This window comes from Triturus cristatus, chromosome 9 (assembly GCF_964204655.1).
Source record: "Triturus cristatus chromosome 9, aTriCri1.1, whole genome shotgun sequence".
Taxonomy (NCBI): Eukaryota; Metazoa; Chordata; class Amphibia; order Caudata; family Salamandridae; genus Triturus; species Triturus cristatus.
The window spans coordinates 679,019,243-679,042,645 of NC_140592.1; the positions used below are offsets into that span (position 1 = coordinate 679,019,243).

The 23,403-nt window shown below is 47.3% G+C and overlaps 1 protein-coding gene across 1 annotated transcript in view; it reads right to left on the reverse strand.

Moving 5' to 3' along the window:
* Window positions 1-23,403, reverse strand: part of LOC146798487 (calpain-1 catalytic subunit-like) — a 224,882-nt gene that overhangs the window by 194,750 nt on the left and 6,729 nt on the right. The window contains exon 2 of the mRNA XM_085625759.1: window positions 13,144-13,448. Within this exon, the coding sequence (XP_085481885.1) occupies window positions 13,144-13,410 (267 nt within the window). The 5' untranslated portion in view covers window positions 13,411-13,448. The remainder of the gene's footprint in view (window positions 1-13,143; window positions 13,449-23,403) is intronic.

Sequence of the window (23,403 nt, forward strand, 5' to 3'; positions counted from 1 at the left end):
GTCCAGCACATTCCAAACAAAAATGAAGCCCAGTCATGACATACTACACAGATTTACACGTCAGCCATTGAGCCATTTACCCACTTGGGTGCAGGTAAAAAGGCTTGTACCCCACCACTAAGTTCAGTCTCCACCAAACATTAGTAGAGTTGTGGCCACGTCTGGGGGCAGAAACCAGCCATATTAAAAGGGATAGCACTATTTTGTGGAGCCCAACCTCCCACTAGAGTTTAGCACTTTGTAGGAAAACAAGGTCAAAATCACTGCAGCTCACTTGTGCAGGAGACCCCTGCCATGTGTCGGATTACAAAACTACTTACCATTGTCAGCACGCTGATCTGGCAAAGAAAGATGTTATGGTATGGGCAAAGCACCAGGGACTTTGGAACCTACAATGGGGCACCAATGAAAGAGGAGGACAGAGATTTATTTGGGGCTGTATTTAATACTACTCTGGGAACGTGAATGAACTGGTTGAGGAAGGTTTGCATAGGGCTGCCAACTTGTCTTACAGAAATAGCATTTCAATTACAGTCCATCTCATTTCCCCTTCCCTCTAGAACGAATAGTGACTTATGTGCAAAGACGAAACTCACTCTAATGAGGGTTTTGGTGACTCCCTATATTCATAGCACTGGCCTGCAGTATTCCAGAGTGTCCAGTTAGAGCTCAAAGCACCTCAGAAGCCCAGGGAAAGGCAAACAATACTACGTAAGAGCACCATACGTACGAGCAGACAAGAAATATGGGAGAAAAGAAACAGCCCTGAAAGAAGACTGACGATTCCCAAAGGAAGGCAGAGCTCAGTTACAATGCACTCAGATCACTCCATCAGTGCCCAATCAGGGACACTGAAATAATCCACAGAAGCTCGCTGCCTCTTAAGGTCAAGAGTGCAGACGTGGTCTAGTCCACTTGCTGTGTCTGTCGTAGCAAATAGGAATTGTCCACATAGTCTGAAGCACAGGCCTGTCAGAGTCCGTCAGAAAGCCACTGATGCTGGTTAGGTCAGGGACTGGCTAGACAACACAGCTAGCTGCAAAACCTAATGTTACCAATTCTTTAAATTATACATACAGTGAGCTTTGGCCCGGCCCAGAAAACTATACCTCTCTCACCTCATGTAAATGGTTGTTTGGAGTAACATTCCGCCTCCTATTGAGTGCTTGCATTTGCAATGCATGAGGGACTATTTTATAATTCTGAATCATCACACTTTAATACCTTTATGCGTCAGTACATTCACCTATAGGCAAACAACGGGTAAAAAGCATTCGGTACATCAGGTCCAACATTCTTGATCTGATAGATGATTTATATACAGAAAGCAATGCTTTTGCTTTGCTTTTTTTGGCACTGCAGCAGGGTTTCTGAATATTTCAGTCAGGACTCTAACTGCTTGCCAGAGGGATTGAGGTTTTTTTTTTTTACTGGTATAGTGCATGCCAAATCGAGGGAAGGAGACCAAGAAGGTTCAGCTTGTGATAAGAGGGGACAGGGAGGGACTTCTAGATCACAATTTAAAGGATCAAAAACCTTTATACTAAATATCTGAGGTTGGACAACTCAGTGCAGTACCTAGCTAAGTAGACTACGATCATAATAAACACAATGAAAGTACCTGCTCAAAGCTGCCAGCTTATTGAAAACCATAAACTGCAGGTGTCTCTCACATCTCTTCATCCATCATACTGCTAAGCACTGCGTCCCATAACAGGATACCTGTACCTCGGTGGTAATTATGCAGAACATGAAAACACTACCGACATAGGATCAAAAACACAAAGATAACACACTTCCAACTACACGCTCTACTTGGTGCAACTTGCTGCCCAGGTAGGCAGATGCCTCAGTGCCCCAGATTCAAGTAATAAGCACTATATAAAAGTTGTAACAATACAGTCTGTTCTGTGGCCGATTGGTGGTGCATCAGGCTTCAGCGTCGAGGTCACAAAGGAACAGGTAGACTCCTTAGTACATATGAGATCAGGCATCAACCTGGGCATCAAGCAGACAGCAGGCACAGCACTGCTCTTTGCTGACTGCAAAGTTCAGTGAGTGAGTTAAAGCGAGCAGTGCTTTGACATTGCCCGCTGCTGTCCAGTTACCAGCATCAAAACATCTTGTTTGGCCCAGCTTGAGAATGTATGAAGTGGTACTTATATCTCAGTAACCTGGCCGAAGCGCTGTAAAGGGTCAAAGGCAAAGATGCAGTCAGTGAGAGAGCGAACCGAGCCGCAGCACAAGGCTGGTGTGCGCCTGCTCCAAACGGAGCTGAATTCCAGAATCTGTGATCTTTTAAGTATGTACAGGCCTTCTGGTTCTCTTTTTGGAGAAGCTGAATACATTTAATTTGTGGAAGTCTGGGATAAACCCGAAGGCCTCCAAACATGGCTCCATTCTTCTGGGCTGCGCCTCTTTAAGAGGCCGTTAAGGTTAGATCTTTATTTGGCAAATTTGTTTCTCTACTGCAGGAGTTGAAACTCTCGAATCAAGAAACTGCTGCCAATGTTACCATATTTAATTGCATCCTTGCTATGCACATGAGACAGGGTAAAGGCGAGGATGGTCTTGTAGGAATCCAAACCCACAATCTGCATGCGGTACACAGATCTGTGCAGCTAGCGTACGCTCCGGGTGTGTATAGAGGACTGGGACTTGTTATTTCAGGCTATAAGAAGATTTGCCTAGCAGCCAGATGAACGTGACTTCGATGTAGGACAGTCATCCCCCTCTAAGTCACCACAGACACCGTTTCCAATCCTAGACATTTGTATGATAGTCAAATGTATTCTGGATGCTGTTGCTTCCATTGAACTAATTAGAGCAACACACGTGAAATCAAAGATTTGTAGGTGAAAGGTTCAGAACTGGACACAGTGTGTGAAATCACCTGGAGTGAGGTGGTCACTCTACTTCCAAGGTAAACTAGTTGTTTCATTAGGCAGTCACAACTGGAGGGAATATATCCTGCAGAAGCCCCCTATCAATGTGTATCTCTGTCTCTTCATCTTTGTTCTTCCAGTCCTTCTCTACCCATGCCCTCTCCATCCCGCTCTCACCCATCTTTCTCTCTCATTTACCACCTCTCACATTAACCCTCTGATGTATTTCACTGGGACAGGAACCGGCCACCTTCAGAGGCACACAAAGGTCTGTGCAGATGATGCATTATCCAAGGTATACCTCTAACTCTGGTTAGAAAATGGGAACCTACAGGTAACATGTACCTAACTGTAGAAGATTCAGTAAGCCAAGAGGTCATCTGACTAGGCTGGGAACATGTAATATTTAGGTTATCAATCTCTGCAGGAGGTGTATTAACTCACAACCCAATATACATGCCGGTGGAATCTGTAAGCTGCAGGGTATACAGAGTCCTAAAGCAGAGGTTTAGCCACACCCATGGCTTATCTAACAAGGTTTGAAACCTACAACCTGCAGGTTACACATTTTTGTACGGCATTTGCTAACTCACTGATATATAATTAAGTTACTGTAAACTGCTTTTATAATAAATAGAAGTTTATATGCATCTTAAAGCAAAGAATACACAAACGACAGTCATGAGATATTCACCATGCCGGACACGGGTCATCATAGCAGGGAAGGGACGCAGATGGGGCGCGACAGATCGGACTTCTCACTATACAGGCAAATCATGACGGGCCTGAGTGCACAACCACAGATTATTCACACTTATTTGTATACTACTGATTTCTAAGACTATAAGTATTGACATGCAAAGACAGACACGGTATAGCTAAGCTAATGTTAAGCCTGGGGCAATACAGCAGCTTGGGGGGAAGGAAGGAATTTTGCATTGAGGATGGGAAGAGGGGGAATGGGAAACTGATCAGTAGGGAAGCATCAGTGTTGTAGGCAGGGGCGTAGCCTGGTCAGTCAAACTGGTGGGGTGCGAGCTTCAGATTTTCCGACATTCACGCTGGAATATCATGGTAAAAATTCGTTGAGAAGCAGCGCATGAGAGGGGTTATGGACTAGCGGAAATGGAAAGAAGTGTAGAGTGTGAGGGGATACTTCAAACACAGGGGAGGGAGAGGGAGAGAAACTGACTGACTCTCTCAGGTGAAATCAGGTAGACACCTTACCATACCCGACTGAAAGCTCCTGTACCAACTTTTTATTTAAAAATACATTTGTAAAGGGGATGAAACAGCCCCAGTGAAACTACACACCTGGTTGAGGGGGTAGGAGCGGAACGGCAAGCGGAGAGAGACCGATTTTGGACACTGAAGGCAACGCTTATTGGTGTTTTTCCACCAACTAGACAGCTTATAAGCACAAAAAGGTATAAACTAGCATGCAGACTCACAAAACTTGGCAACTGCATTAAATGATCTGCTTCTTAGGCCCGCCCTCTATTTCCTTCTAGCCCCGCCCATTAGTCCAATCATCTGTTAAACCTTACTCAAAGTTCAGGGAGCACCTGCACTTATTTTTTCCTCATTTGAAGTACTGAGAGGGAATGAATGACTGAACAAGTGGGAGTGAGAACTGAGAATAGATAGGAAGGTCAGTGCAAGTGCTGCTCGATCCCTTTGCCTGGTCGAATCTCTTGACAAGTTAGATAGGTTATCACTTGGGGTACCATTTACTGAATGAAAAAGCAATGTAAAAGTTCACCACATGGTAAATCATGGTTCATTTAACCATACCTGAACTACTGCCGAGTCATGTATGCCTGTCACTGAGGTAACTGATAAAACTAGCGTGCAAAGTAACCCACCCACTTTCCGGACCCCACCACTATATGACAGAATAAATGCACAGCATGGGAATCCAGAATAGGTACACACTACAAAAGCCTCTTTCTAAACAGAAAAACAAATAACCATTGTTCATGAAAAAGTAAATCTACAATAATTCAAGGAGTATGATGCTTTTTGTAACATCAATTTGAAGATACAAATGTACACAAACCCTACGCCTCAGGTTTACAAGATGATGGGCATGTGACATGCTAAAACAAAGAATACATCTGGTAACTATGCAAACTTAAACTGCTCATCCGCTCAATGCCAGCCTTTTTCTGAGACTTTACATAGCTCTGATAGAATGCTAAAACAACTCAGTGAAATAAAAAACACCAGAACTATCAAAGACCAGCAATACAGCAAAACAATTGCTGGTTGTGAAGAGTTGGCCTGGTATATGCGGTCCACTAGTTATAGTGGGCACCTTGCACCAGCCCAAACAACCCTTATTGATGATTAGGTTTAAGACCGCCTTTATTGAAAGCTATCATAGTGGTAGCTATGGAGAGCAGCCTTCAGGCTAAGTCTTGAAGGAGTGTAAAGCAGCTTGGCATACCAGATTATAACCTCCTGAATGACCAAATGAAAGAAGAACCACACAAGGTATATATATATATAAAATATATGCATTTCTAAACACTCTATACTAACCTCTTTATGAAGTTAGAAAGCAAGGCACACAATAATACAGTTATTAAACGACAGTAAATAGCAGAATATACAATGGGCCCCAGGGGTACACCAAACCAAATATTAAGAAAGTGGAATAAGAACCACGACTTGACTAGACACAGTGGCTAGAGCACGTAGAATCGCTGGGACCCCAAGGAACCACCCAAGGCAGTGACACAGGAGACCTACAGGGGACGTGTGCAGTGTGAGAACACAGGCGCGACCCCCGTACAATTCAATGGGAAAGTCGCAGTTGGAATTTTAAAGTTTAAGGACACTTAGGAGAGGACTTTGAGCAAACCCTTTCAGACTTCGAGGGTTCTAGGACCAGCACCCACGGGAGCACCAGAGAACTAGTGTTACCTCACCCAGGGAAGCCGGGTGCATAGGTGTCAAATGGTGTCGGGAATCGTCGTTGATTTCAATGGCGATGTGCTGCAAAGTGCTGCTGCAGTGGAAAGGAGAAATGTCCGGTGTGATCCAAGCCTGGATCGAAGATGTGATGTGAAGAACCTGAAAGCAGAAGGGACAGAGTCTGGGTCACTTGGCAGTGACCAGAGGCACGCTAGACGAATGCTCACCGATGTCGGGTGTTTCAGGTGCGATGAGGTCAAGCTTGACTCCACTGCCACGGAGACCAGGAAGCGTCTATGACGACCACAGTCTGCAGGCGAGCTGTCCCATGAACGATGTAGAGTGCTGGGAAAGGGGGGGGGGGGGATTGGAGACCAACAAGCCTTGGCAACGGCAACCCATATGGTGAGAGAAAAACAGCTTTGGTGTGGGCCAGCAAGGTCCTGTGGACTCCCCAAGCGATGGAGACTCAGGGCACGTCTGGAGTAACCAGGTAAGCCAATTGAAAGTCAAAGTACCCATCTCAGGACCCACAAGTCAACGGACAAGGGATCACAAAGGGACCTCGAGAGGAATCACTAGATACCAGCTCACGGGTCACTCGTGGAGTGTAGGACAGCAACCTTCGGTGGAATCTCTGCTCGGGGTCTGGACTACAAGTAGCCCGAAGCACAGCCTCAGAGATAGCCAGGAAGCATATGCTGCTGCAAATGGTCATGGTGTCCAGGGGTTCGGGTTGCACGGTCCCCACGAGGGCTTTGGATCTCAAAGTTAATGAGAGCATGGATCGGCCTCGGCGAAGCTTGGAAACCCACTTCCTGTGTTGCAAAATCGTCAGGAGTCCTTCAGGAGCAGCGTCGATGCAAACCGGACAGATGCGTCTTTGGTGCCTGCCTTGCAGGGGAGTAACTCCTTTACTCCAAGGGAGATTCTTCTGTCATCCAACGTCGTGTAGATAGTAGAAGTTCTGGGATTCTGTAGCAGAGTTTCGTCCAGGTAAATCTAAAGTCCTGTAGTCAGGGGTTCCTACTTTATACCCAAGGAAGGGGTGGGACAAACTCTGGGGACCCACCTATGGGAGGGTCAGAACAGAGGGGTGGCTACACCCATGTCCTTTGTCCAGTTTTGCGCCAGAGCAGGGGCTGAGTGCCCCTGCAACCGGTTTGAGCTGGACTATGCACAGTGACACCAAATGTGCCCCCAGTGCAGACTTCAAAGCATTCTTGGAGTGCACCCACCCAGCCCCAATACACTAAAGCCTGTCTGGGAGGTGGTTACACCTCCCTGTGACAGGAAACCTATTGTCCAGGCCTTCCCTGCCGGAGTATCGTCCAGCAGCAGGATAGCAGACTCGTGTCTGTGGCTGGCAGCATCCATTTTGTGATGCCAGGGTCTGTGAAGCTGGTAACGGCTGTACCAGGGCTGTCATATTTCTCCCTCTAGTAAGCTGGAATCATACCTCCCACACCAGTTACTGGTGTGGAGGTATGATTCCAAGGTCTTTGACACCAAACACGACATGTTTCCATGCAGCAATTCCAAAGTTAGCATTTACCGCGAGGTTATAATGCACTTAAGAGTATATGGTTTGGCTGCATCACAAACCACCCCGGAATAAAGGTTCCAAAAGCTGCAGAGGGGCTCAGATCATGCATGGGCACCCTCTCATATAAAACCCAGCACCCTGCCTTCAGGATGGATAAGGCCTGCCATAGGGGTGACTGATAGGTTTATATGTGCAGTGATATGGAGAGATATAGGGACCCTATATCTGAGTAAGGGGTGCATACACCACCGTACACAGGCTGCTGTAGCAGACCTGTTGTGTCATTTTGAATGGCTTCTCAGGGGTGGCATAATACATGCTGCAGCCCCTGGTAGGCCTCTGGGGTACCTATGCCCTGGGTACATAGTATACCATATACTAGGTACTTATAAAGGTACCCCAGAATCCAATCTGGAGTGTACCTAAAGTACATGGAATCCATTTGGAGAGGAAGCAGCTAGGCTGGGGCCCTGAATAGCAAGGTCCCAGCCAGACTAAAGTCGACAAACAGTGAAACATCAGCAAAAAGTGGGGGTAACGATAAGAAGCAGATCCTACTCTCCTACACCGATCACTCAGGGCCCTGTTCACAAAGGTAAACTTAGACTTCAGGTCTAAGTTTACCTTTGTGAATTGTGCCCTGATGAATGTGTCCCAATAACTTATTTCTTGTGCCTGCTCTTGTATCTGAAGCATACTGCTTGGTACATTAATTTTCTTCTACAGAGAACACTTTGATCTGAATCACCGCCATGTACGTCTAATAAGATCAGGTAACGGAGTGAACAGGGGGAACAGTGTTTGACTCAGGGTCACACATATTTAGGCCAACTGAAGGAAGCCAGGATTCACACATGGATATCCTGACACTGACGTCTTCAACTTAATCCACTACTTCATTTGTACAAGAACAAGTGTAGAGGTCCAAAGTGCTGCCGAATGCCAGGGTTGTCGAGTAACAGGCACCTAGAATGCATCGACTGCCTGTCTTTCATCCTCTACACATACGGACTCATTATCTCTCTCTTACAGGTTTGTTTTCAATCCTAAATATTCCCTTTGGTACTGCTTTACTACCCTACCCTAACTTGATCCTCCACCATTTTTGGACTTTCGCTCTCGGTCGAAGTCCGATGCTGAAAAATAAGTTACTGTCCCCAAAAACAAACACAGGTGCCCACAACCAGCAACCACTAGCAAAAACTAAGCAATGACTTTGCACCTTGAACAAATCTGTTATTCCCATTCTCCTCACATTTCTTCACATGGCCTAGTTGGAAGGATGAAAATGTTGGTGGAAGTAAAGTTCGTTTTTGTTATATTAAAATTTTAGTCTCCGTCACATAGAGCCCCTAAATTAATACTTTCTCAGATTCTTATTGAACTGTTTTTTTAGTAAGTCTTTAGCTCTGTCTTCAGAATTACAAAGAACAAATCGTTTTTTCTTAAACAATATAGGAGGTTGTTTAGTGTGCGATGGACACCATACTCCACCACAAACCTGACTGAGTATCCTAACTGCCATAGTGACGGTCCACGACTCTCTTTGGAATTGGTGGCCCACCATGATTCTGACAGCGAAGCCGAAACAAGTGAAAACGTTAGACCAATAGCCCATCAGACATCAGGCCATCAGCTTAGGTACCGGAGACCAACAGCCCTATTTAATGCGGACATTCCTAAGTACTTTTTTCCTATACAACACTGTCACAAAAAGAATGGAATTTCCAAACTGAATTTTTTTTAAATGATCTATACACCTTGGGAGAAAACTCCCAGAGTATTAAGGCCATTCGATTTTTTTTGTTTTTCAGATACAAATTCCCGCTTTGGGAGTAGCATTTTCGAAAAACAAAAGAGTTTGCAGTATCCGCATGAAACATGGTGGCCACTCTCAAACTTACACTGCCTTAAGAATAACTGCCATGGTCTAAGGTTAAAGCTCTCTAAATGTGGCAGGCTGCATTCTGCTAGGGGGAAGCGAAGCGGAGTACAGCCTACCTAAATCTAAGTGACTCCTATAGTTGTCAAATGGGCTTTTAGACATACTTTTTGACTCTGCTCAAAAAAAGAGAGAAATGCCAAATACACCTTCATGTGGTAGGCTTACTTAGCACGTGGTCAAACATGCACAAGGATATGCACATTCTTGCTAGTGACACAGAAACTGAGTGTGTCCTAGGTTTTCCTTATAAGAGAAAAATAAACCTTATTGAAAGCTGGTTGGCACCTTTGTTCTATAATGAAACCTTCACTCCTGCATCCTCAATGCCAGAACTGGTCCTTCTAGCTTGTTGGTTACAAAATGATAAAAGCTGGGGAAAGGCACTTGCAAACCATGTTTGGCACTGTACAATACACATTATTCAAAACATGTAGATACAAGGGAGCTTATCTAGTGCACTCAGTATTCGGCATTGTCTTATTCTGAGTAATAAGGAAGGGGGAAATAGGTTTTTCTTGGAAGGTGATGCCACTGAAGTCAATAGAACGAATCAATCATTTTGGAGAGCAGGAAACATTTGCCAGGTGGTTGCCCCCTATGAAGCCTAGGAAAGGCATTTGGCTTGCCTTGTTGAGATGGTAAACATTATTACAAGTGGGAAGACACTCACAAAATAAAGACATGCTAAGAGGTATGCTGCAGGAAATATGGCACTACTACGAGTCACCTGGCCAGCCATACTAATTGGAATTCCGCCAACTTTGTACATGCTATCTGGTCACCATGCTCTAAGATATGTATTGGCCAAAGCTCAAAAGAGGATGGCCCAGATGTACGAAGCCATTTAGCAATTCTTAAAGGGCAGAGTCACTATTTTGGCCCATTAAGAAATGATAAATGGCCTTTTCAGATGTACAAATGGCAAAAACCGGTTACAATTTCCGATTTCTACCTGGTAGAAATTGCAAATTGCGACAGAGATTTAGGAATCACAAATAGGGATTACCTATTTGTGACTACTGAAGCACATGTACATAGCATTTCCTAAATACGAATCGGGCGTTTAGGCAATGAAATTACCATCGACTTCAAGTCAACGATAACCATGTGCAAAATAAAGAAGATGCATTTTTTTTTATTGTCACATGAAGCACGCATATGCCCCTGGGGCATGTGCGCCCTTACATTTGCACTAGAGAAATTCGGGGTGCCTCCTGGGGGGCCTTAAGCCTAGAGGCACCTATGGCTTTGTATTTCTTAAATTGCGATTTCATAATAGGAAATCGCAACTCAGGAAATGCAAACCATATCCTATTTTGCCCATAGGCCGGAATACAATGGCATTTCCTATTTGTGATTCCCTAATAGCGATTCCTAATCTGTAGGAATCGCAAATTTTGTACATATCCTTTTGCATTCTTTAGATAGCAGTGCAAACGGGAACCTCAGTACATCTGGCCCCAAGTCTTGCAAGTTACAGCATAATAGCCAGAGTGGGTGTGCCACTGCAAACGTCCTTTTTGTTCAACCATCTCATTGAGCGCAACCACAAACAAATAGATATATGCTACCAAGTTACTGACCCTAGAACACAAACGGGAATGATGATCACTAGATGCAACCCCTTCGAAGAGAATGCGGCTGGTTAAACTTCATGGACACCATTGACTGCACCACGTGAATGGACTGTTATGGCTTTGCTGACGTAGAGTTTTTGACCGGATTACATTTCTTTGTGCGGGTCACCGACATTACAATTGAAAGCATTTGCCTCATGTTTTATTTTTTCCTTTTTCACTGCCACGCCCTTTGTTCTTCAATCTCTTATATTTCGGTTATGTATGGCTCTGGTATAGAGGCAATAGCCTGAATACCTGGATCCAAATCCAATAACTGACTGCTATGATGTAGCAACAGTTGTCAACAAAAGCTGTACCCACTGTTGCTATGCCATAAAGTAGTTTCATGCTGCCCCACCTGGGCGCTCAGAAAGCCTGCCAGAGTAGCTCTGGAAAGTACAGAGGGAAGCTGCAATAGCAGATAGAAGGGAAGGGACAGAGAGTGGTAAGGGTGGGTGGCAGGAGACAATGTATTTTTTTTATCTGGGACAGTGGGAGAGGCCCAGTTATGTAAGGCATCCCATTGTGCCTCTGCATAACAGTTGAAAGCAGGTGATTTTTGCGGCCATACATATCAAATTTATAGATGGGTAAAAAGTGAATTACTGGAATGTTTTTCACCTCTGGGTTCCCTTTGACCTCATTGACAACGCGAGATTCGCTCTTGTTGTCTATTTCATGTCACTCAGTAACCCTTGATGAAAAACCTCCCAGTGATTCACTGTTCCCAGCCTAAAGATCTATATATTACTGTTGTGCACTTGCATAAGGTTTTTATACCATGGTTCCAGCTGGATTACTTGGATACAATGATTATCTCCTGCAATTAATTCCAGCTGCTCGAGTTACACTAGGATGCCCTTCCCTCCACCCCTTTTACTGTCTGGTTGCAATGATTCTCCCCTCCCCCTCCCCCAGCAGTTTGTTTTCAAAATGATGGTCTTTTTTCCATACCTATGGCTTACAAACGCATCATATGGCAATCAGAATGGTAAAATAATGATCTCCTTTTCCTCCACCGTAGAATGGTTTCCTGCAAATGTCTATTATTTCTACATATTTTCCCTCTGCTTTTGGTGTTCTAATTTCCAGACACTGCCATGTTTTTGTAACTACATAAGTGCCTGACTACAATCTTTGTTTTACCCCGCTCGGGCAGCGACTGAAGGTTTCACCCAGCTGCTCATCTCTCCTTTCTGCCAGGTGAACGCCTTCCTCGATATCCAGAGATCTCCTCACCTCTGTTTTTATAATGCTAATTCTTAGGCTCTTTCATATTGTGACCTTTTTAGATAACAGAGAATTCTTGGGGTCTCGAGATTGGTGTGGTAAGCCGCTCCTCCAATATACTGGTTTTGAATAATGCCCTATTCGGCCTTTGGTGGCCCATTACTCACTTTTTGTTATTTTTGCTTGCTTGTTTTAGACTTGAAGTAGCTCATATTTGTCGTGGTAAGGCCTGTCTAAACCTGAGAGATGACTCATTGGCTCCCTTTAGCACTTTTTCAATTCTGCTTTTTCAGGACCTTTAAGTGACACTTCAAGGGCATCCCGCAATTTGTGTATTGCAAGTTATGCTATTGACTGCATCAACAGGGCTCTCCTACAATTCAATTGTTTAATTGCCCTCTTCAAACCTCTATTATGTTATTTTATTTAGGGTTGTGAATCCTAAATTATTTGACACCGTCCTGATGATGACCCATCATATAGGACTCCCGGATTGAAACGTTCATGATCATCCCAAATGGCTTGTCTCTTGATCAGTGTTTACCAACTCCCCAGAGACCTAATTAAAAAAAATCTACATATAGTCTCCTCAGATACAGAATTGTTAGCACCAATTTTTTTTTCCTTGGCCGTATCTGCACCTATTCACCTTTACACATTCGATACACCTCAGCCCTGCATAGTCTCCACTTTTTACCTTGCCACTTACACCACCTGGTACCACGTTCTGTTTTCTAAAAATGCAACAAATAGGAGTTGATTAATCTTTTGGAGTCTGTTTATTTTTAGTCAATTGGTGCATACTTACTTCTTCAGGCACAAATCATTTGCCCTTTTGAATGCAATACTGTATAATTAAACTTGAGAAACTTCTGTTCTGCTTATAGCCAGGTTCCTAGGGACACTGGATGGCCCTTTTTTATCGCCAGTCAGGGCCAGCAAAAGGAGTACTGCCCCATAAGAAGGGTTTTTACTGCAATCATATGCTGCTTTACTTACCGATGGCCGCACCCACTTCACACCGTAGGTTTTAGAGGAGTTGGGGCCTAGCTCGTTGAAGCCCAAAGAGTAGGCCGAGGCGGGAAAGGTGTCGTCTTTGAAGAGGGATCCACTCTGCAAGCACTCCTGTTGAATCCGGTCATAGTCCTGGCCCAGGAACTTGATGGCCTTCTCGTTCTGCCCTATGCCCAATTCTTTGTCCCGCTGCTTCTGCACTTGAGCCGAAACACCTGTGGCATACACTGCACATATCACTTCCTCTTCCATCTCTGATGGGAGAGCAGCAGAGACTCAAACTAGCAGAACTAATGGGGGAGAAAGAGAAGAAAGGATAGGAGTTCTCAAGTGTTCCAGATCAGTCACACAAGGGTTTGCAATTCCAATACTCCTATCCACACAAACTTATATTGATGCCTCTATCATGAATTACAGTACACTACATTATCCCAGTGAGGAGACCCAAATATGAATCTGCTATAGCACTTCAATTCTGAACTGCTGAACCCCGCACTAAGCCAGTGCCACAACCCAGATACCATTCTGCCAATGAGCCTCAATCCAGGCCCTCAACATCCCTCACTATTCCATTACAGACACTCACAGAGACCTCTGGTAGTGTATTCCGCACATGGCAAACGCATACATTTATACACAGAATAAGCATCAAATCCTTGCTCCTCCTTTTAGGTTAATATAATATTTGTTAGTCTGCAAAATGTGTAGAAAAACCGTCTCCAATTTAATTTTATCACAGTATACGTGTGACATCACCAACATCCTGTAAAACGAGAATGACATACCTACTTTACAGTAATATGTTATTAAAGTTCAGTTGTGGAGACAGAAAGCATGCAGCTCATGTCTTCAGTTTAAGCAGATGATATTTTAATATATGCTCAAATCTTGTGAAGCTGTTCACTAGTCTTAGATGTTTTAAAGTATATATCCACAGTTTTGCCCCTGCCACTTTTGTTGATCTGCTTCCAAATTGAGAAAAGTGCCATGGGATAATCCAAATTTCAGCCAGAGCAGAAAAGCAGGGGTGCAACTTATTGGTGGAGATGGAAAAACAACATGATGGGTATTTTGGACCTTTCTCTTTGAATGTTTTCCAAACTAGGCACAGAACTCTGTGTTGGATCTAGTGAATTATGGTTAGGATCTCATGGCACATACAATAATTTTTCCTTAGACCATAACTGATAACGGTGGTTCTGGTTTTTGTCAATTGCAGTTTCTGAAAATATTTTTGGGGGACAGCTGAATATGCGGATAACACAGTATTGTAATCTGGATACCACAACTATCTGCATTAGTAAATTACATTTTTAAATGATAAAAAACGGCAGATTTTAGAACAAGACTATAACTAGTAAATGACAGATTTCACAGAGGCCTACAATTGAGTGTCAAATGATTGCTGAGTGTTGCAGAGAACAAAGCAAACACAAGGAGAAGATGGATGGAGCTCTGAAACTTCAGACACTCACCCCAGTCACAGAACTGTGTTGCATCCATTGTCAATCTTTAGCTCTCTTCGCCACCCCAGTTCAGACCCAGCCATATGTAAATCAGTCTTGACCCTCTTGCTCATGGGAACAGTCCAGCCCGAACTGCCAAGCCAGGTCTTCCCTGAACAAGAAACATGCACCCTGGGACTGGTTTCAGAGTAACACCCTTAATCAGCCAGGCTAGTGTAAATCCAGAGGCAAAGTGAGCAAGGGACCCACATATGGGCATACCCATGCCAAATTTTTTGCGTTGCAGAGAACAGCCACTTTCTATGCCATTTTCAAATGGGACAGGCATGTGGTCTATCTGGGTAGGCCAGTGCATATCTTGTTAGATATGAGTTTTTATTTATTTATAATCAATGGCTTACTGTTTAGACATAATGTCATTCATTCTTATCCCGTTTCAGAATTGCAAGAAACAGTCACTCACTGTGGCCAACTCTATGGATTGAAGTGGAGGTCAAGAAGAAACAGAGCTGCATTGTCAGATGTACACAACATTGCACACTCTTAAATCAGGTGAGCCATGGCTAACATATATAGCGTAAAGAGGAGAGGGGATAGGGTACACAACTGTCTAGTGCACTAAGATCAGGAGTACTCGCCTAGTTTGATCTGCTACCCATGCTCATTTAGGAAGTATCTAAACCCATCATAAGCTTTCCTTGAGATGTTAGAAAAATCTGATTTAAAATTGTCCCATGGTTCGCAGTACCAAAGACCGGCAGGAGGTCATCTCCCTACTGATCTCCCTCGCAAGTTATTTCTGGAACTTCACAAACTGTTGGGAGACCTTGTATGGCACAACTCTTGCAGGCGGATAGCGCTCTCAAAATTGTAGCTCCCCATCAGAGAATGGCAGCCTTGGGAACCCCTAACTTGGAACATTACTCAATAGCTGCCCACTCACAATGGCTCGCCCACTGGCTGGCCGATAGCTCTCTGGAGGAGACATGTACGATGGGCTCCCCACTTACTTGAGCTGAGCTTCTAACACTCATAGCTCTGGGGACTCGGCCCCCTCACCCCCAATTAACTCCTACGCACCCGTGATACCTCTGCTCGGTCTCTCGACACACCACTGCCCAAGTACTGAGTGGGAGCTTCAGCCCTGGGATCAGGCGAGGATCTCCACTGAGGGGGATCTCTTCTATAACGGTCAATATCTCTCTTTTCAATCCATGGTGGTCAAATCCTCATACACACTTTGCTTCAGAGGGCTCAGAGACATTTGGGATATACAAAACACAGGGCCGGCTACCCAGCAGATAATTCAAGCCCTCCACACCTTGGGCAGTAGTCGGCGGCAGATCAGCTGGCTAACTAGTGCCCTAACTGCCCAAATGCACATATCACTGCAGTCCTTGAGGGACGCATTGGAAACTGATTTTGGTAGACACTTGAATTACAGGGAGAGGGATAAAGTGCTGAAATATCCCAGAGAACAGCCCAGGAATGGCAGACTAAAACGTATTCAGTATTACATAGAGTCTATAGCCCTCCTCAGCGCTTTGAGACCCACACGGGCGAGTAGTCGCTCATTATAAGAAACCGGATTGATTGTTTGCAGCTGGCCAGGATCTTCCCAGAAGCCTCGAACTCCTGTACAACTTGCAACACTTGAACCATATGATATGGGACTGCTCTCAGGTGCAATCCTTCCGGAGGACGGTGCTGTTGAGAAGCGAGGTGGTCATGGGCATACAGGGCTCGTGATCCTGGGAGGCTGGGGCTGTATGTGTCTACAAACGATCCCACAGACAAATAATTGCTGTATGTTTCTTTGATCTCGCTCTCATCTTAGCCAAAAGACCCATAACAAGGATATAAAAGTGCCAGACGCCCCAATCCCCGGAAGTCTGGCACCACGCACTGACTCGCTGGGAAAAGGCTGAGGTCACAGCCCTCCGCTGGGAAGAGGCCAAAAGGTTTGCGCCACCGCCCAATTGCCACAGACTAGGAGCTGCTACTATCTAGGTTCCTAGACCCCCCCCCCCTAGCCCCCCCAGGAGCCAGCATATCTACACCTGAGGCCAGGAACCGGATACTGACCCATCAGATGTTGACAAAGATTCGTCTCCCATATATTCTTCCAATCTCTAATACTTTTCCTACTCCCCGCTGATGCCCACAGAGTCACGCTGGTCACCAATCTTGCTTATATGACCCAGCAACCGGCATTTTAACCAGTCGAGCCTTTCCCTCCCCACCTAGCATTGCCCTCTTTCCCTTACGCCCCCGAGTTTATCATACTCAATGTTTGGATATTTCATTTATGAGTGTTTTGTTAGTATATTAGTTACATTCTGTACAGATCTCTTCTACATATGACTTGACATGCGAATCGGTTGTTCTTTATCAAGTATTGTTAAATTCCAATAAATCGATAAAAACATTTTTTAAAGGGCCGGCGGGAAGTACAACAGGGCTAGTGCTAAACCTTCCCCCCCTTAGTGTCCTGGATCCATCGCCTTTTCTCTGATGTCCATGAGAGAGGTCTATGTCCCTCTCAAAAGGAAGGAAGCCTGACTGGACATTAGATAATATGCTGGTGTTTTTTACTGGGTTGCTGAGCAAGGCAAGCATTGGACTCATTGGGGCGTGGAATGGAAGTGAAGAGAAGCCACTTACTATTACACTCATCTAGAGCAGGGTGGTGATAGCGGAAGAGCTGTGGTAGCTGGATAACACATTTGTACCTTTCTGGGGGGTCTCAGTGATGTGGTAGTAACAGATTAAAGCAGGACAATCACACCCAGCAAAAGAGTAGTAGAAAGAGAGCTAAAACATGTGATAAAATGTGCACTGCAGAAGGTCGATATTGCACCCGTTTGCGCCATAGGGTTAACTGCATGAACACTAAATGGTGGAGCAATCCCGAACTTCTAGACTATTGCAAAAACAATTTAAGGACAAACTTAAAACAATCTCATGAGGCCCAGTAGCAACAAATGTCATTTATATAGAATTCCCCCTATTTCATCCATGATATGCAGGAGGGTCAAATTGGGTGTATGGGGGACATTCCACCCCAGTACCCGTGCCAAACAGGAAAGAACACCATGCCAACATTTCAAAAGGGATGTACAAGACCAGACGTGTGGAGAAAAGTGCAAACGTCCCGCACCTCGAGCGGGGAGGAGATTAGTCCTGCCCGCCACAGCCGGTGCCTAGTGTAGTACACACTGTGCAGGTATTTGAACTGTATGTATCTCAGGCGCGCCGCAATGGCAGCACCATGTGGGGACTCCAGCACCTCGGTCCAATCTTCGTCATCTAGTGGGCCCAGATCAGGCTGCCAAGCCTCCCTCGTGTGGGGCAGTGTTGTGCGGCTATTGGTAACTATCGTGCAATAGATTTTCGCAGTCTTGTGCTCCCCCAGGTCCCCCATAAACACCTTAGCCTCAATGGAGCTAAATTCAGGGACAGACTCCTGTAATGCTAAGTAAGGAGCGAAGGCATGACGGAACTGCAAATGTTTATAGAACTGCGATCTAGGCATCGCGTATTCTTGTTGCAACTCCTGAACGGATTTCAGCGTCTGCCCATGTCAGTCGCTGGGGGCAGCGCCCTTTGGACCCCGACCACATACAAGACAGAATGTAGTGGTTGAGTGCCCATAAGCCAGCGCTCAAAGATATACGCGGGCTCCGCCCTATCCCCGTACCACCAATCATTTAAGATAATTAAGTGTGAGGCTGCATAATAGGCTTGAATGTCCGGCGTTGACAATCAGCCACAGTAGGTTGACTGGAAACAGGTACTCAAGGCAACCCGGGAAGACCCCCTCCGCCCCCCAAAAGACAGTGGCAAAGGGTAGCATTGAGTGGTGTGAACCAGCTTGGTACGTCTTACTGTTTTATGAAGCATGTTTCTTCATCTTAAATTCCTCCCATTTAAACAAATGGCTGTATTTTTTGTCATAAATATGGCATCGTGTCTACCAGGCACTTGGAGCAAGATGCTGGCTGTGTGGAAAGGCGACACTTGGAAATGAGAGAAAATGTAAATGATTAGTTTTATGGAATCCATATAAACAAGAAGTCAACTCTTCAGTTTAATTTTCTCCCATTTCAAAGTGTCGCCATATTTATAAGTTGAAAAATACAGCCACGTTTTTAAGTCGAAGAAATTTAAAGTGCAGAAAAATGTTCGAGATTCTGAAAATTTTTACAGAACATTTTTGCTGCGCTTTAAATTTCTCCCATTTTAAAGAAAATGGTTTATATTTGTGTTACACGTGTAACAGTGACATGTGGCGAAAGGCATGTCCTGCACCTCAATCAGATACAAAACAGGATCTCAGTCACACCTACATCCCTTTCATACGCACACATGTTCATACAGCCCCAAAGGCCATGCTCTCACTGACACACGACAGCCCTGTCATAGTGCACCAGGTCGAAGTATTTTGTTTAAACCATAGCTTCCGGCTCTATAGACATTGGGCTTAAAGTCTATGAAGCTGGGCATGGGGATGTCTAGTAACTATGTGCAAGTTGCTTGGCCTTCAGTAGCTCACAATGATTTTCACCGAAATAGCTCTCAAAACAGAAAAAGTTGGAGGCCCCTGGCCTGTTGTGTACCTGTTCCGTCAGGTTTGTGAGCATCTTTTCACTATACAAACACAAAGCAATGGGCAATGTCAATATTTGTTTAACCCGTTGCCCGCTCATGACGGAACCACTCCGTCATGAGCCACGGGTGCGCTGTGCTCATGACAGATTGGTTCTGTCATGCTGCGGCCGTTGGCGGCCGCTCCTCCCACGCGGCGCTAATTCCCCGCCTGTGCGGGCGATTAGCGCAGTGGGTGGAGTCATGACGGAACCACGCCGTCATGAGCACAGCTCACCCGTGACTCATGACGGCGTGGTTCCGTCATGAGCACAGCGGCGCCGTCAACCCCACCAAACACCCTCAGCGCTGCGGCGGAATTCGCGCCGCAGCAAAGGGGTTAAAGTCATTCTTCATTTTATGTAAACAAAATACTGCAATGTCATAACATTTTTACTGATGTTATTCTCCACGTAGCATTCCTTAACCCGAAACTCCTTTGTCAGGTACAAGATATTCTTTCTTAGAACCATGATATTTCACACTGCACACTCTGAGGAGGTCTTGGATTGGCATGAAAGCTGTACAAGCAAAATGGAAGGGCCATGTAGAAAATCCCCCATTTCTGAGCTGTCACCTGATTTTTTTGCCTTTTGCTGGACCCCATATTTTTGCTAACTTTGGAACTCTGAACTTTATCCCGGCTAGCCAGTAGTAAAGTGCATGTGCCTTTAAAGATAAAAGAATTGGCATGCTCCTAAATCGGTATATTTAACTTACATAAAAGTCTCTAGTTTATGGTATAAAATGTGCCCAAGGGCCCGGAATTTAAATGCCACTAGTGGACTGCAACACATTCACTATAGTTGCAGTGCATACATGGATTCAGGCCTACCACTGTAGCCTGGTTGTAACAGCAAAACATGTACTGCAACCTGTCAACAGAAACCTTTTTTTGCAGGCAAATACTGTTCTTTTAAATATTAATAAGTCACTACTAGGGGCGTGGCCAGGCGCTGACAAAGATGGCCGCCTAGGTATCAAGCTCCGCTGAGCTAACTGTGCTGCCCACGAAAATCCGTTCATTTATCCGGGCTGCGCGCATCAGAGTCACGGCGCTACCTTCCTGAAAGGTGGCGTGGCTGATTGAGGCCGGGGACGGCGTACAGAGAGCGACGGGGAGATCGGCGGCAACGGCTGTTGGTGTCGCGGCAGAATCGGAGATCGGCTGGAGCCTGAGGCGCGGGATGGCCGCCACTTGAGGTCCCGGCGCGCGGCCTCTACCACCTGTGGGGCTGGTGCGGGACGGACTGTTGTGGGCGGAGGCCGAGCTGCTGCCGGTCGGCGGTGGCCCTGAAGCACGCCGGAGCGGGGGCTGACGCCGCTGAGGGCCGGTGGGGGCGGCTGACATCTGCGGCGCTGGGCTCCGGGCGTGGAGCTCAGCGCATGGTCAAGTCCGGCCTGAGAGGAGAGGCCTATATCCGCGGAGGCACCACTTCGGGCTGGAGGTGGAGGTGAGGAGTGCGACGGCCCTGGGCAATAGGGCCCAGCGGATCACCGCGGCCCGCGTGGTAGGACTGCAGGAGGGGCCGCGATCGGCGGCGGCAATGCAGATGAGCCGGTGGGGCCTGCCCTGAGGGTGTGGCGTGAACGGACCCGCAACCCATCGCCCAGCCTTTGAGGGACCCCGATTGTGGCTACCGCCCGGTGGACGGCGGAGACAGAGGTGACGAGCGATCAACGGGAGGAGCAGTGTTACAGCTGGTGATCATACCACGAAGAGGTCGCCGGCCGGAGGGGCAGCGACGGGACGCTGCCCGGGCGGAGAGGAGGTGACAACGAAGAGCCGGGGGTCCTTGCCGGCGTCCGGGCTGGGACACGTCCTTGGCGGAGCGGCAGACTACGGTCACCATGCGCCCGAAGGTGGGGGAAGCCCACGCAAACCAACAAGCTGGATAAATACGCGGTGCCCAATAGCCCGGCGCTTTCTGGGGCAACGGTGGACGCCAATATGGAGAAGGCGGAGCCCTCCCTGACTTCCATCATGGCCGCTATACAGACGCTGGGCACGAACCTCGAGACCAAAATGGACAAGATCTCGATCGAGGTCAACCTGCTGCGCACGGACCTCGGCAAGACCACGGAGAGGTCAAAAGCCAACGAGACGGACAATAAGGCCCTGCAGGCCTCAGAGAAACGGCTTGAGGGCCGCATCAATGAGCTCGTCCTCCAGCACCGCCAAACGGCCCTGCGGCTCGAGGACCAGGAGGGGAGGGTGCGACGGAGCAACATCCGCGTCGTAGGTGTGCCGGAGGGGATGGAGGGGTGTAGCGTGGAGGTCTTTCTTGAGGACCTCATTCTCCACCACTTGAAGCCCGGAAGGCTCTCGAAGCTCTTCACCGTCGAGCGCACTCACCGGGCCCCGATCCCCAAGCTCAGACCGGGGGCCCCACCTAGGACAATTATCGCCAAGATCCTGAACTACCGGGACCGGGACGCCATCCTTCAGGTGGCCAGGCAGCAGGGGGATCTTCAGCACGAAGGGGCCACCATCAGATTCTTCCCTGATTTCACGCTCCGGGTTCAGCAGGAGCGCCGCTCGTTCCTGGGTGTCAAGGCGGCGCTAAGGGACCACGGTATTAAATATATGATGTTCTTCCCCGCCAAACTGAAAATCATCGCGGAGGGCAAGTCGTACTTCTTCACCTCGCCGGCAGCGATCCAGGAGTGGCTCGATACGGCGACGACGGAGGCGCGATCGTGAACACCCGCTGCGGGTGGTGGCAGCGTCCCCCGGCTCGGTGGACGGCGGAGTGGGGAGAGCAGAGCAGAGCCAGGGGTCGTGGCGGTCCAGATCGAACAGCCCCCGATGGGACTCTCCCCCGGACACGGCGAAGCGCTGAACCTTCCGCCCACGGCATCAGGCCGCACCGAACAGTAAAGTATACGGCCTGAACTGGGGTCCCGTTAGCCGTGGCTGGGCTATGGGGCGGGCGTGGGTGCTCCCTCCCTTAATGACATCGAGATGGTCCCCCGATTGCCTCACACACTTGAGGGAACAATAGTTTGGGGTAGCACAGTGGTGGCGGCGGCTGGAGTTGGAGCCGGCCTCAGTTCTCCCTCACAGAGTATTTCCGGGGGAGGGTGGTTACTCTCTCCGGGATGGGTTGGGCGACAGGCACTCTGCTAATTGGGGCAGTGGGTAGTTTAAAACCTAGGGGGCAGGGTGGGGGATGTTGTAGGGTTGTTACGAATGACGGGTGCGGGTCCACTTGAACTGGCCCTAATTGTGATATGCATCGCTGTGGGTTGTTGAGGAGGTGGGGGACGTTGGACAGTTGGTATGGTCACACACTGATGGTCGGCAAGGGGTGGCGGGCAGCGCCGGTTCTCGGAGACGGGCGGGGTTCTACAGTAAGGACTATGGCTAGTTGTGGGGGGGGGGGGGGGGACGGGGACAGCCTTAGGGTCCTCAGCTGGAATGTCAACGGGCTGGGCTCAAACGTACCATTGTCCTGCAGTTTATTAAACGTCACCTCCCGGATGTAGTGTTCTTGCAGGAAACGCACTTGATGGGGAATACATGTCAGGCCCTCAATAGATGGGGATATACTCTAGCGGTGCACTCAGGCTTCACCTCTGGTTCTAGGGGAGTGGGGATCCTGTTTCGCCGTTCCCTGCCCCTCCACATCGACCACACGGAGACAGACCCACTGGGCCGATTTGCGGGCCTGTCGGGGAGGTGGGCGGGTCGCCGGCGGAACTTCATTTCTACATATATCCCCCCGGCCTTCAGACTCAGGCGTACGTAGACTTGGGTAGACTCTTGCTCTCCCTCCCTGACGGAAAGTTGTTCATCGGGGGTGACTTCAATGCTGTGGCCTCCGGCACCCTTGACAGGCATCCACCCAGGGAAACGCCCTCGGGGCAAAGGTGGTTGGCGGATTTCCTCGAAGCTGTCGGGCTCACGGGCGCCTGGCGGCTGATGCACCCCACGAGTAGGCACTTCACCTTCCACTATGGTCCACATCGCTCTTTTTCCCGTCTGGACTACGTCTTAACTTCCATACAGCCGGACATGACCATCCGGGAGGCCTCCCTCCTTGCGCGTGGTATTTCTGATCACTCACCAGTATACATACAGGTCGCGCTAGGGGGTGGCCGGGAGGGATGCATTTTCCCCATACCCGCT